We start from the raw sequence: 13,926 nt of genomic DNA on the forward strand, positions 1-13,926 counted from the left end.
GAATAGAAATCTTTTGTAACAATATACACTACCGTTCAAAAGTTTGGGAACAATAACTATTTTTTTTAAAGAAATTAGTACTTTAATTCAACAAGGATGCGTTAAATTGATAAAAGGTGATGGTAACGATTTATATTGTTAGAAATGTTTTTATTTTGAATAAATGCTGTTTTTATGAATAAATGCTGTTAACGTTTTACTCATCAATGAATCCTGAAAAAAGTATTCCAAAAAAATAAATTAAACAGCACAACTGTTTCCATCATTGATAATAACTGAGTATCAAATCATCATATTAGAATGATTTCTGAAGGATTATAAGACACCAAAGACTGGAGTACTTGCTGATGAAAATTCAGCTTTGCATCACAAAAATAAATTACATTTTAAAATATATTAAAAAAGAGAACCATTATTTTAAATTGTAATAATATTTCATATTAGTTTTTTTTTTTTTTTTACTGCAGGCTTGATGAGCATAAGAGACTTCTTTCAAAAACATTAAAAATAGTAATGTTTCCAAACTTTTGACTGGTACTGTATATTCTATACATTTTTATTATTTTAAAAACCTGTAAAAATTTAATGGCACCTCATTACAAGTAATTGAAGGAAAAAAGCAGTTTATTTTATATCAGTGTTTGTTATTCTGCCTTTACCATAAATTGAATTACTCCATTTGATTTTTTCATGAAACAACCAAAATACTGTATTACAGTAATGAGAAAATGACTAGAGAATAATCAGGGTCAATTTTCCATTTTTTGAATTTCTCATGTTAATAAATGTCAGAACTCCAAATCTTAATGGTCTTAAAAATAGATGCCTCTAAGCTAGACGATTTCTTTTTTCCCTTTCTGATTTTGAGGTTGTAATTTTGATTTTCATGACATTAGAAGGACAGACAGTATATGACAAACCGTTATGTAGGGTTCATGGATCCATGACATTAAGGGCCTTAGGGATCAAAGGCCAATACATGTCAATGACTAGTGTAAATACTTTGTTTGAGAGTTTATAATACTGAAATACAAAAAGGAAAAAACAACTGTCATTAGATCATTTCACTTTTACAAGTCTAATTGCACGTAAACTTTGATAAATAATAAAACAAATCCCATAAGATGACTGAAAACTACTAGAAGCCAAGGAGACATTCAAGCTATGGGAAACAGATCCACTCCTTCCCTTTTCAACCGCACTTAATGGCTTTTCTAAATAAGCACTTCTCTTCTCTAGAATTTGGTCTAATCGAAGTGCTACTTTTCACTGATAAATACCCTGCTAAAGGTCAACAGCCTGCACCAATTTCTAATTTGGGTTCCGCTATTCTAGTCCACATCCTGTGCATTCGTTTTGTGCTCTTCAAAAGAGATGATTGTAATCACTGATAGCCCTAAATTAATTATATTGCACAAACACATTCCATAATATCGCTGATATAATAAAATGACACTGTGGTTTGTTACGCTAGCAGACACTTTCAACTAAATGTTTAAAAAATACAGACTGTAGTATGTAGCAATTACAGCAATAGTTGGGCTACGCTTGATTACAGTCTAGTTCCTGGTCGATTTTGAAGGACAGTGTGAATGTGTGTGATTTTAAACTTTGCAAGACTTTAGTAGCAGAATTTCAAATGCAGCAGTTAACATTCCTCCAACATAAGGCTATTAGTGTATCTAAATATTTCAGTCATCTCCTTTCTCTCGGTATTACGCTAAACCCGACGTCCAAAAGCAACAGCTAGAGTGAGGGTACGCTCTCTGCAAAAAGTCCTTGTCAGTGCAGCAAAGAGCAAGCGATTTCATGTCGGTTGGTCCTAGGGTTAAAATAAAGAGGGCTCTTTTATTGCGGACCATTAAGCAAATGTGCCTTGACGTGATTTCATCTCCTTCTCAACGCTGCTGTAAAGAGCCACATAGCAGGATGATTTCTGAATGTGAACAGGGCTCTCCGTTATCCCACAAATCTCCGGTCTGCTCCTAAACAATGCGTGAACGTTTCAGTGGCAGGTCCTGAGGGCTTTAAATGAACTTAAAAGCAATGCAGTCCAATTGGGAGACTACAGTTTGACGGGTGATAGTTGACAGAACGAGGATTGTACATGCAAACGTAAAGCGTTTAGGGAAAACGTTAATAGTGAGGTCTGGATCGATATCATTTTCTGACGCACACGTTTAGACTTGCCTAAAACTATTAGTGACAAAAAAACATGACACACTTCAGGCAGCAAAGATACACAAGTACAAATACTGCAGGTAATGTGGTTTACACGTTTCATTACGAGCCTTAATGATCAGTAAAATCTGCTAGAATCGGAAGCATGGCGACTTCGACATGTTACAGTGTGTAGGGTCAGAGGAGCAAAAAAAGAAAGAAAAAAAGGGGCTACTTGTGCCTGAATGACCAGAGAGAACAACGGCAGGTGCTTTGAGTGTCACGTTACCTGCACCACAGGCCCTCTTCTGAAAAGTGCCCTGCATCTCAGAGGAAGTTTCACAACACAAATGAGGGAGCCAATCTTGTCTGATAGGCAGTCAAGGCCTGAGTTAGTCATCATGAGAGGGGAGAACAAGCCAGACATATTACTCGAAAATCACAGAATAACAGTTGAAGAGCAGGGGCGAGAGCTTGGCAATTGAGCGGGCTTGTAGAAAGGCTGTGGGTTGGGAGACATTTGACATAAACATGAACCACTTGCCCCTTGGACAAGTATAAAAGCGATCACTTAAATGTCCTAGTAAATGTGATTGTCTTCAAAGTAATATCTTTTTTTGTTTGTTTGTTTTTGTTTCATAAAAACACCAGGAACACAGGAGTCTCTTTCAGGTCATAATGAACAACACCTGCACTATTTTTCAAGTGTCCCGTTCCAATCTGCCTTCTGTCACGGGCATGCAGACACCTCAGGTCCAGCCCTCTTGCTCTGTAACACAAACACTCTGCCTCCATTCGCTCCTCTCTCGTTTTGCCTGCACCACTCTTTGCGTTCTGGGACTGGGTTAGACGATGGAGTCCCAGTCAAAGTCATCCTGGATGTCGTCGGCGGGCATGCGGCGCATCTGGAAGTTTCCAGCAGGCATCATATGCTGCTGGTTCATCTGAGCGTGATGGCCTGAGGACAGAGCAGAGGGGAACGGTCACGACACACAAATGCTTTACGTGCATTTTTAGAAAATCATATTCCTACACATATCGTGGAGAGTTGCAACCTGGGCAAGTGTTAAATTCAAACTACCAGTGAATTACACACAGGTTCCCTTGTGATCTTAAACAAACCTAGTGTGAGTAAGGTGTATATATGCTTGATACTATGTGGTTGAATGTGTTTTACAGTGTTGCTCTGGCGTTATTAATGTGTTTTGGGTGGTTGCTAGGGTGTTTGGGAATATCAGGGAGTCTCTATGATATCCTGGTCACTATATATGGCTCAGTTCCTCTGGCTGCACGATTTAAGGCATCATTCACATCAGTAGCATAAACTGTGCACTGCAGGATAATTCAGCAAGAATGCATTCAACTGATCAGTCAACGCATTTATAACGTTAAAAAAAGATCTCTATTTATCAAAGATTTTTTAACTGTTTTCAACATTGATAATAATAAGAAATGAGCACCAAATCAGCATATTAGACTGATTTCTGAAGGATCATGTGACACTGAAGACTGGAGTAATGATGCTGAACATTCAGCTTTATCATCACAGGAATAAATCACATTTTATTATATATTACAATAAAAAAATTGCAATAATATTTCATAATACTACTGTTTTTACTGTCTTGGTGAGAATAAGAGACTCATTTAAAAAATAATACAGTATACTAATTGTATGTAATTATGTGATGGTATCAAAATACATTTTAGTTTTTAAACAGTTTCAACATGCTGGAAAATTGAGGCCATTTGATTGTTGATATAAGAGCTATAAAAGACAAGGACCTGTCATAGTGGGGCCAGCGCTGCTCATGGGCGGCATATGAGGATATCCCGGCGGACCCATCATAGAACTCAAGCTCTGTCTCGAATCCATGTACATGTTTCCTGAAAAACAAACTGATGTTACTATGTTACTATTGTGGCAGTCTTAATGTATGACACAGTGGATTTCAGGGATGCTAAAGTGCATTCACCTGTGTTGATGTGTGGGCTGGGCTTGTTTGGATGCATGGAGCCGTGGCACACTGGAGGCTGTACTGCCCCCTGTGGCTGGATTCCAGTGCGAGCAAAGAACTGATTGATGGAAGAGCAAAGGTCTGCCATCTGAGTGGGCTCGAGAGACCAGTTATTCAGCTCCGCCTGCCTCATGCTCTCTTTCAAACCTTCAGAAAAACAATGACAGAAAATTTCACCAAACTAAAATGAAAAGCCTTAAAACACTTCACATTTATGGCTACTGTTTTATAAATGACATGCAAAGTGACTTGCACAATGAATTAATATACAAAACAAATAAAGCACAGAAATTGCTTAACAGGCCCCTCCTGTTCAAGTTAATAAGCAATCCTGAGACAGTCAATTAAAACTATTTATATCTTTTCTTTATTCAAAATGCTAGTTTGTCAAAAAGTAAAAGGCAGGTCTGTCATTTTTCAGCATAACTACTAAAATAAAAATTCAGCTCATCACACAGATTTAAAATAAAATAAGCTCAGAGTTGTTTTATTTATAATATTTAAATAAATAAATAAAATAATTGAATTGAATTTAAATGATAAAATATTTAAATAAAATCATTTAAAAGTTTATATTTAAATAAATATTAAATGTTTAAATAGTTGTTATTGTTTGCATAAAGTAATTAATTCTTTTGAAGAACAAATAGTTTTTTTATTAAATAATAAAAATACTTAATAGCTAATTAAGTAAAAAAAAAATAAATATATTTTAAGTGCATCAAATAACTAATTTAAATGATTTATTATCATCCATTCCAACGTACTATCTATCATTATTATGTATCATACGAGATGAAGGGGATCTAGTTCAAAATGAATAGCTTGAAATGCCAAAACCATGAAATATGAACTTTTTCATTAGCATTTATAGTCTCTTGAAATAATTACAGCAATTATAGGATACAAGTAAGGCATTTTGATTATACCTTGGAAGGGTGACAGATCCACATCAGCCCAGTTGTAACTGCTGGCGATGCGGCAGCTTTCTTTCAGCGCATCCAGGTTGGGGTACCAGTCACTGGGAAGACCTGTAGATAAAACAAGAAGGTAGTGAAGGCAACAGCAGAACTCATCTGGACGCGTGGAAGCAGCTTCCTGTTTGAGCCAGCAGGGGGAGCCATAACCCTCTGCTACAGGCCTGCTCCCTGAAGTGTGCTGGATTTGCTTTGTTCTCATTAGAGCAAGCTATATAAATCAGCCCATGATTTACTGCAGACTGCTCTAAAGTTGTCATAAATTTCTTAATCTAAAATAAATGACTGTTAGAAGAGGCCTGAATAAATCGGCCTGTCAGGGCATTGCCAGCACAGAAGGAAGTATGCTGAGGGTTCGAGACAGAAAGCAAGAGGAAAAGAAGACAGATCAGATCAGATAGCAAGAACTATCACAGACAAGCAGACTCTTACCGGTGTTGCACTGCATCTGTTGCTGGGCAGGATGAGGCTGGTGGGAGAGATTCTGGTGCTGCTGTTGCTGTGCTGTGTGCTGGCCGTGGGCCTGGTGCTGGGAGGGATGCTGCCCGTGCTGGCTGTGTTGGCTGTGCTGGGGATGTTGGCTGTGCTGGCTGTGCGCCGTGTGCGGGTGCTGGCTGTGCTGGGTGTGAGGGCCATGTTGGGAGAGGTGCTGTCCGTGGGGCGAGTTGTGGGCCGAGTGAGGGGGGTGGGAGAGAGGCACCTGGCTACCGCTGTTGGGGATGTTGTTGGGGTGAGAGTTAGTGATGCTGTTCTGGTTGTTGTGAGGGTGGGTGCTGATGGTGCTGCTGGGGGAGTGTTGGTAAGAGCAGGAGGTGTGGGTCTGCTGGGACGACTCCGAGGGCATTCCCATCAGACCTGTGAGGATCAAACAGACAGAGCATCATATAAAAAATGCTGTCTGCATCTGATCAGAATTTAAGACAAATTTTTAAAAAGTAGGGACATTTTCAAAAATTACTCAAATCATAGTCACTGATATGTAACACTTTATATTAAGGTTGCATGTAACACAATAGTTAACATGGACTAACAATCACTTTACAGCATTAATCTATCTTCTGGTTATTGACCTTAAATGTGAATTTTTACATATACTAACACATTCGTTTTATTCATTTTTTCTATATTTTCAATAAGTCATTTAAAATGAATAACAAGGCGCAATAAATAACATTCATCTGGTTATTAATCTTAAATCTTAAATTAATCTTAATATATTTGCGGGAAAAAATATATGATAACATTATGCACAAATAAACTGTTAACAGAAACTGTTTATATCAATATAAAATAAAAATATATGAAAATTATTTAATTAAATTACATATTAATAATATACATCAATTACTAGTAATTATCAATAACAAAATGCAAATATAAATGAGGGAAGATTACTAACTGCTGTAATAAATGTATATGCATTGTTATACATTCACAGTACTTCACACATTCACTAACAGCTAATTAGTCCAGAACAGTACAGCTACACAGTACAGAACCTTATGGTAAAGTGTTATGTAAAACTTGACGGTCAAACGGTTGCCATGCATACTCTAATTAGTCAGTGTTTGTGCCAGCAACAAGTTTGACTCCAGTTTGTGACTTTCTGATCTAATTTCCTACTCTTTCCATAATAATACTATCTCCTTTATCCAGTCTTTATTAATGTAGTAAAAAGGCCAAAACATTTTGAAAACTTCTGTCTCTTAAAATGCACCAGGGTGCTGAGACAGTGACTCAGGACAAAGTCATGGTAAGCCCTCTTAAACCGAACCAGAATTTCTATAACTTTTCATTTGTGCAGTGATTGTTATGAACTAGTTTCTAAAAACGCCTGACAAGCTTCCAACATCTGTACACTCAATAGCAATCACCGAAGCGTGCGGCTCGCGGTCTTAAGAGGCCCTGTCCATCATGGCGCTGGCACTGTAAACCTATTTCTGTGGAGAGCTTTTAGAGCCGACTGAGGGGTCCTGCATCGCTGCAATCGCCAGAGAACACTCATCGGCGGGGTGACAGGGGTGCATCTCTTATCAGCAGAGAAAGCCTATTGTCCAACCATGGGAGAGCACAGAAAGCAATTAGCTAGCAGCTCCCCTGAATAATAATGCGATTCATTACCTATTATCAAAGCCAGTGAATTAGCTCAGTGTCTCCAGCAGTGGGGTGTGAAATCCTCTCGCCAGCTTTATTTGCTCATTTTAATTGCTCAAGCTTGTCTGACTAAGAGATTTCACTTTTATGCACATAAAAAGGTAACAACTTTCAGCTAATGAAACATAGATGATAGATTAAAGAAGTTCACTTTGGAAACATTAACATGAAAAGCATCTGATTTGAGTAAAGTAGGTTAGACACAGGGGCTCGTCTGGCGTTGCACGCAACCCACTTGTCAAGTGCTTTTTGAACATCAGTCAATCAGATTACAAACAATAGGAATTAACTTCTAAAAGACAGGCAAGCTCGCAGTGAACCAAATCTAGCACTGCAATGTCCCTATACCTATTTGATGGGCTGCCATTTGAGATGGAGAACTCTTTCAATGAAAAACATCTTGCCGTACACCAAGGCAATATCGTCCTTGCAATTCATAATACATACAAAAACAGCTTCTAAACACTAAAGCCTAAAAAAAAAAAAACACATTTTCCAAATAAATCCTCACAAAAAAATAACAATAAAATCCATTAACTGGAAGTTACCTTTAATTTTAAAAAGCACAGTTCTTAATGATAAATTATGATAAATAACATCAACCACAGACACCATCCTTGTCTTGATGTTTTAAAGTATTTCATAATGCTTTCGGCTACGAATAATAGTGCCATTGTCCACTACTACATTATACAGTGAGGAAAATAAGTATTTGAACACCCTGCTATTTTGCAAGTTCTCCCACTTGGAAATCATGGAGGGGTCTGAAATTGTCATCGTAGGTGCATGTCCACTGTGAGATACATAATCTAAAAAAAAAAATCCAGAAATCACAATATATGACTTTTTAAATATTTATTTGTATTATACAGCGGCAAATAAGTATTTGAACACCTGTCTATCAGCTAGAATTCTGACCCTCAAAGACCTGTTAGTCTGCCTTTAAAATGTCCACCTCCACTCCATTTATTATCCTAAATTAGATGCACCTGTTTGAGGTCGTTAGCTGCATAAAGACACCTGTCCACCCCATACAATCATTAAGAATCCAACTACTAACATGGCAAAGACCAAGGAGCTGTCCAAAGACACTAGAGACAAAATTGTACACCTCCACAAGGCTGGAAAGGGCTACGGGGAAATTGCCAAGCAGCTTGGAGAAAAAAGGTCCACTGTTGGAGCTATCATTAGAAAATGGAAGAAGCTAAACATGACTGTCAATCTCCCTCGGACTGGGGCTCCATGCAAGATCTCACCTCGTGGGGTCTCAATGATCCTAAGAAAGGTGAGAAATCAGCCCAGAACTACACGGGAGGAGCTGGTCAATAACCTGAAAAGAGCTGGGACCACCGTTTCCAAGGTTACTGTTGGTAATACACTAAAACGTCATGGTTTGAAATCATGCATGGCACGGAAGGTTCCCCTGCTTAAACCAGCACATGTCAAGGCCCGTCTTAAGTTTGCCAATGACCATTCGGATGATCCAGAGGAGTCATGGGAGAAAGTCATGTGCTCAGATGAGACCAAAATAGAACTTTTTGGTCATAATTCCAATAAACGTGTTTGGAGAAGAATGATGAGTACCATCCCAAGAACACCATCCCTACTGTGAAGCATGGGGGTGGTAGCATCATGCTTTGGGGGTGTTTTTCTGCACATGGGACAGGGCGACTGCACTGTATTAAGGAGAGGATGACCGGGGCCATGTATTGCGAGATTTTGGGGAACAACCTCCTTCCCTCAGTTAGAGCATTGAAGATGGGTCGAGGCTGGGTCTTCCAACATGACAATGACCCGAAGCACACAGCCAGGATAACCAAGGAATGGCTCTGTAAGAAGCATATCAAGGTTCTGGCGTGGCCTAGCCAGTCTCCAGACCTAAACCCAATAGAGAATCTTTGGAGGGAGCTCAAACTCCGTGTTTCTCAGCGACAGCCCAGAAACCTGACTGATCTAGAGAAGATCTGTGTGGAGAAGTGGGCCAAAATCCCTCCTGCAGTGTGTGCAAACCTGGTGAAAAACTACAGGAAACGTTTGACCTCTGTAATTGCAAACAAAGGCTACTGTACCAAATATTAACATTGATTTTCTCAGGTGTTCAAATACTTATTTGCAGCTGTATCATACAAATAAATAGTTAAAAAAATCATACATTGTGATTTCTGGATTTTTTTTTAGATTATGTCTCTCACAGTGGACATGCACCTACGATGACAATTTCAGACCCCTCCATGATTTCTAAGTGGGAGAACTTGCAAAATAGCAGGGTGTTCAAATACTTATTTTCCTCACTGCATTTAATTATTTTGGAATACATTAAATTGTGTATATTGCAAAATAAATACTGATGTGAATTCTATAAAAAGAAAGCAAGCTCAGCTAAAGCTTCGATCAATTTGAAGTTACTATCTTTTGATATAATTAATGGCATAAAAATGTGATTAATTATTTATAACATTTTATATTATAAACTAGTTTACCTATATAAATATTATAAATTATTATATATAATAACTAAATATTCTAAAACAACTAAAATAAAGCCAATAAAATGTTATTAATAAATTATTATAAACACTATAAATTATTTAGCAATATATAGTTTCTGAAAATCACAATCTTAGGCAGGCACATACAGAATCTGTACACATACAAATTCTGAAGAACCTAACAGCTTCACACAATCTCCACTCTATGCATGTTGGTTTATTAATCATTTTGGCTGATATGATGGTGCTTTCAGCTACCAATAAGACTGAAGTGCTCTCAGCTCTGCACATGGCACAAATAGTCTGCAGACTCCATCTGGACTTGGCTGACGTTGGATGTCCGTGTGTAACTCACCCTGTTGGTTGTAGGACTGCTCAAACACAGTCTTGTAAAGGCTGCGGAAGGAGGCACTGAGATCTTCGAAGTCAGAGAAGAGCAGCTGCTTGTCTCGGTCCGGTATGCTGTACTGGGCCTGAGGGGCCTGCTGCAAGCCCATGGACTGGGACACCGGTTCTGGATGACTCGACACCTAAAGGGGGAGGAGAGGAGGAATGCAAAATGCAAGATTAGCAACAATGACAGAAATCAGCCTTGCCACTCGACACGGCAGAGCTGCTCAGCCAGGCCCAGTGACCGGCAGATTACAGCTCAGATAGAACATGACAGCACTGACTACAACACTCAGGATCACGGCACAGGAAATTAACTGCCAGACACACTGCAGCACAATACGCAGGAGCCAAATCTCAGGCACACAAAACCCCTTCAATCCTTGACCGTTTATTTACGAGCACGGCTGAATCTGTACATAACCATACAGCCATGATCAAAACAGACGCGTCTCTTGAGAGACTCTCTGAAGTTGTTTTTACGGCTGTTTATTCTCTAATTAACAGCTTGGCGAAACTAACTGAGCAACGCAACCGAAATCGACAGCGAGATCATAAAAGCTTGCCTCCAAAAAACAGGCACTGATCCATAAAACAAATCTTTCTAATGATAAATATCCTTCTAACTAAATACAGTACAGGTTTGCCCATCAAAACGAATTAGCTCGTGTGTCTAAACTCTCACATCTATGAAATCCTAAGTGTTGCACTCCAAAGGGGATCTGCTCACTGTTTTGAGTCTGAAGAAATGCCTTTCGTGCCCAGAATGAGTGATTCATTGAATGGCTCCCAAGGCCTCCATAATGCTGGGCATATTTGTGGCGTACACAAGGGCAGAGGCTCTGCCATGTCTAGCTCAAGACAACAGTGTTTAACAGACTGGAGAGGCTGGCAAAACAGTCATCTGGACTCCAAAGAAGTCTAATTCTAGCTGTTGGTGCGAACTGGTGATGGGAAATTTATGCATTTATTAATGTATACTATTTTGTCCAAATAAATTTTAAATAAAACATTAAAAAGTAAAATCGGACCTACGCCGGAGCCTCTACACTGTAGGCAACGCGTTGGTTTTCATTTATTTTGGTTTTCTGCGTCGTTGTCCGCGTTGACGCGCAATTACACTTGCAGAGGGAGCATGTGAAACCCGAGGGAGCGGTCCTAGCAGACCAATCACAGCGCTTGCGTCCGCGTAGAGTTGACGCGTTGTTACATTTTTGGAGAGATGCGCGTCAGGGTATGCCGAAGTGTACGCGCGCTACACACAGCCTACGACGTAGCTACGGCGTGAGTTCGACGCAGAAGTATAATGAGGCCTTAAAATGACGGTCATGGTAATTTAAGTGTAAAAAGTAGGGAAATGAATATACACAATGAAACATACAATATTGACCCATATATATTGAATTATATATTGAATATCAGGAAATAATTTATATAAATAAAAACACACACAGTACCTGTCAAAAGTTTGGAAACATTACACATTTAGTACACTCACATATCGTTATGCACATATACATATGCATATACTGTGCATCCCTACATTATCCTGTGGTACCCATCATTTTGTATCTCATTACAGTTGCAAAATTGTAAAATCAGAGAGCAGGAAACACTAGTTACACTAGCAGGAAAGACCTGCTTGCATGCAACATTAGCAGCAGAGACTAATTGTACACAAGAAATATGAGCAGTGGGAGTCAGATGACACACTATGCATCACTGTAAAGATGAGCGCATATAATCTGGTTATGTTCAAACAGACTACAGTGTTCGAATAAGCTGGATGGAGCTGAAAAAGAGAGACAGAGAGACTGAGGAAGAGAGAGAGAGAGCATTGTCTGGCCCACTGAAGTGAATCTATCAGTGTCTGTGCCGGATCAATGCTGAGAGCCTGGAGCGAGAAGCATGCGGGGCTTCTAGGGGACCACAACAAAGAAGCGGCTTCTCTGGTGGGAGGACATCAGAGGCAGCGTCTCTCTTTAGCAGCGCTCCAGCAGTATGAGCTCTGCCTTTCATTCCCTTAACCTCGGTGTCAGCACGCTCCCATGCACAGGCCTCCAATCTCTGGCAATCTGTCTAACGCACTGGAATCTTGCTGCTTTTCATAAAGAAGATCCACAATAAAACTCAGCAAATTAAGAGCTTTGCTTCAGGTTCACGGGGTTAAAGAGTGGAATAGTGGCTGCAAAGTTTGATGAAAACTGGACTCTTACCGGTGTGTAGCTGTGCACGCTGCCCACGCTGTTGAGATTAACAGAGGCCAGACTCTGATCAGATAGGCTATTGTTAAGGCTGCTTCGAGGGCTGTCACTCCCCTCCTGGTCAGGGTTGTACAATGCCACCTGGAAATCAAGAAAGGGAAAGGGTTAATGACTTGGGAGTGTAAAAATCTAGTTTAAAATACATGTGGCAAGTTCTTAGACATGTACTCTTTTGTGTTTATGTTGGCGTCATACAGTTTTGCAAAACTTTAATACCATTAACACCTTTAATAAAACTAAAAGGGTTAAATGTATTGACACTAAAAAGGACAACATTTTCCTTACACATTGAATACGTGTGAATGTACAAATTATTTTTACTAAAATATAAAAAATAAATGAAATGTTATATTAATATGTATTTCATAATATATTTGATAATTCTTTACTATGATATGAAGACAGTAGTATTAAGTATGTATGTAAAAAATAATTGAATAATAATTAAATGTATAAAATATATTGTATTAATAAATATATTAAATATATAAGATGGTATACAATAAAAAAATATATTAATTATATTCCGTTAAATGACGTTTTTAACAGTTGCATATTAAACACTTTATGAATAAAATGATTAGATATATAAAATAGACTATATAAAATATATTTATGAATATCAAAATGAATCAGCACTCAGAAAAACATGTTTATTATAGAAGATATGAATTCAGGTAATTGCATTTTAATGTATTTTTGAAAACATTAATACACAGGACCAAGAAAACGAGTAAGCTACTCGACAACTATTTCATCCATTGTCAGGTACATTCCAGAAGTTAGTTTGAGATACGACAAGAAGTCTCTGTAGTGCAGAGGAAAAGCCAATCAAACAGAAACCACCTAGTTTCAGAGGTCTTAAGGGGAATTCTTATCCCTTTTCAAACTGTAACAGAAACACAACAGACGGTTGCGTCACACACGTGACGTGTGGCATGCGTACACCACACTCTGTACACGAGTAAGGTCAGTTAATACGCCGCGCCCCACACTGTGCCTCATATGGAGGGAGAGCGTGGCTGGTGGCCAGCAAGATGATCTGCTGTCTCAGACGGCTGAGAGGGGAGAGCTCTCCTTCAGTAAAGGTCACGATGCTGGCAGCGTTGAAACCGTCAACTTGCACAGCGCAAATTGGTTTGGGACAGCTCACAAAGGTCCCGAATGCTACAGAGACCCTGACCTTTCTGTGTGCACTGTTGAATGCGCAGTTTTCCGAAGCGTAAGAACCTCGACTTCAAAATGATAATCCCAATTATCATTTGAAAAGCTGAACTGCAAATATGTGCTGGTTGCAAAATGAGAATAAATAAAGCACTGGAGGGATGGTATGGGAATGAATATAATGAGCTCCTGGGAGAATAGTCCTACATTGAGTTCGCCGTGGTAGGAAAGGATGAATGGAATCGCAACAATGCTGGCCATGCTCGCATCACACGCCACATGTCTTGGCAGCCACAGAATAGTGCGAAAA

General features: G+C 39.0%; 1 protein-coding gene across 2 annotated transcripts in view; it reads right to left on the bottom strand.

Annotated features, from left to right (window-relative positions):
* Positions 1-460: 460 nt before the first annotated feature.
* Positions 461-13,926, bottom strand: part of foxj3 (forkhead box J3) — a 104,705-nt gene continuing 91,239 nt past the window's right edge. The window contains exons 6-12 of one of the 2 annotated variants that reach the window (XM_081358471.1): positions 12,405-12,533; positions 10,154-10,328; positions 5,588-6,010; positions 5,108-5,209; positions 4,137-4,325; positions 3,946-4,047; positions 461-3,118 (exon numbers count right to left, since the gene is read on the bottom strand). In XM_081358471.1, the coding sequence (XP_081214597.1) occupies positions 3,006-3,118; positions 3,946-4,047; positions 4,137-4,325; positions 5,108-5,209; positions 5,588-6,010; positions 10,154-10,328; positions 12,405-12,533 (1,233 nt within the window). In that variant the 3' untranslated portion in view covers positions 461-3,005. Of the gene's footprint in view, positions 3,119-3,945; positions 4,060-4,136; positions 4,326-5,107; positions 5,210-5,587; positions 6,011-10,153; positions 10,329-12,404; positions 12,534-13,926 lie in introns of both variants that reach the window. The other variant, XM_081358470.1, reaches the window with a different exon arrangement.

Source organism: Scardinius erythrophthalmus (assembly GCF_964197995.2).
Source record: "Scardinius erythrophthalmus genome assembly, chromosome: 25".
Classification (NCBI taxonomy): Eukaryota; Metazoa; Chordata; class Actinopteri; order Cypriniformes; family Leuciscidae; genus Scardinius; species Scardinius erythrophthalmus.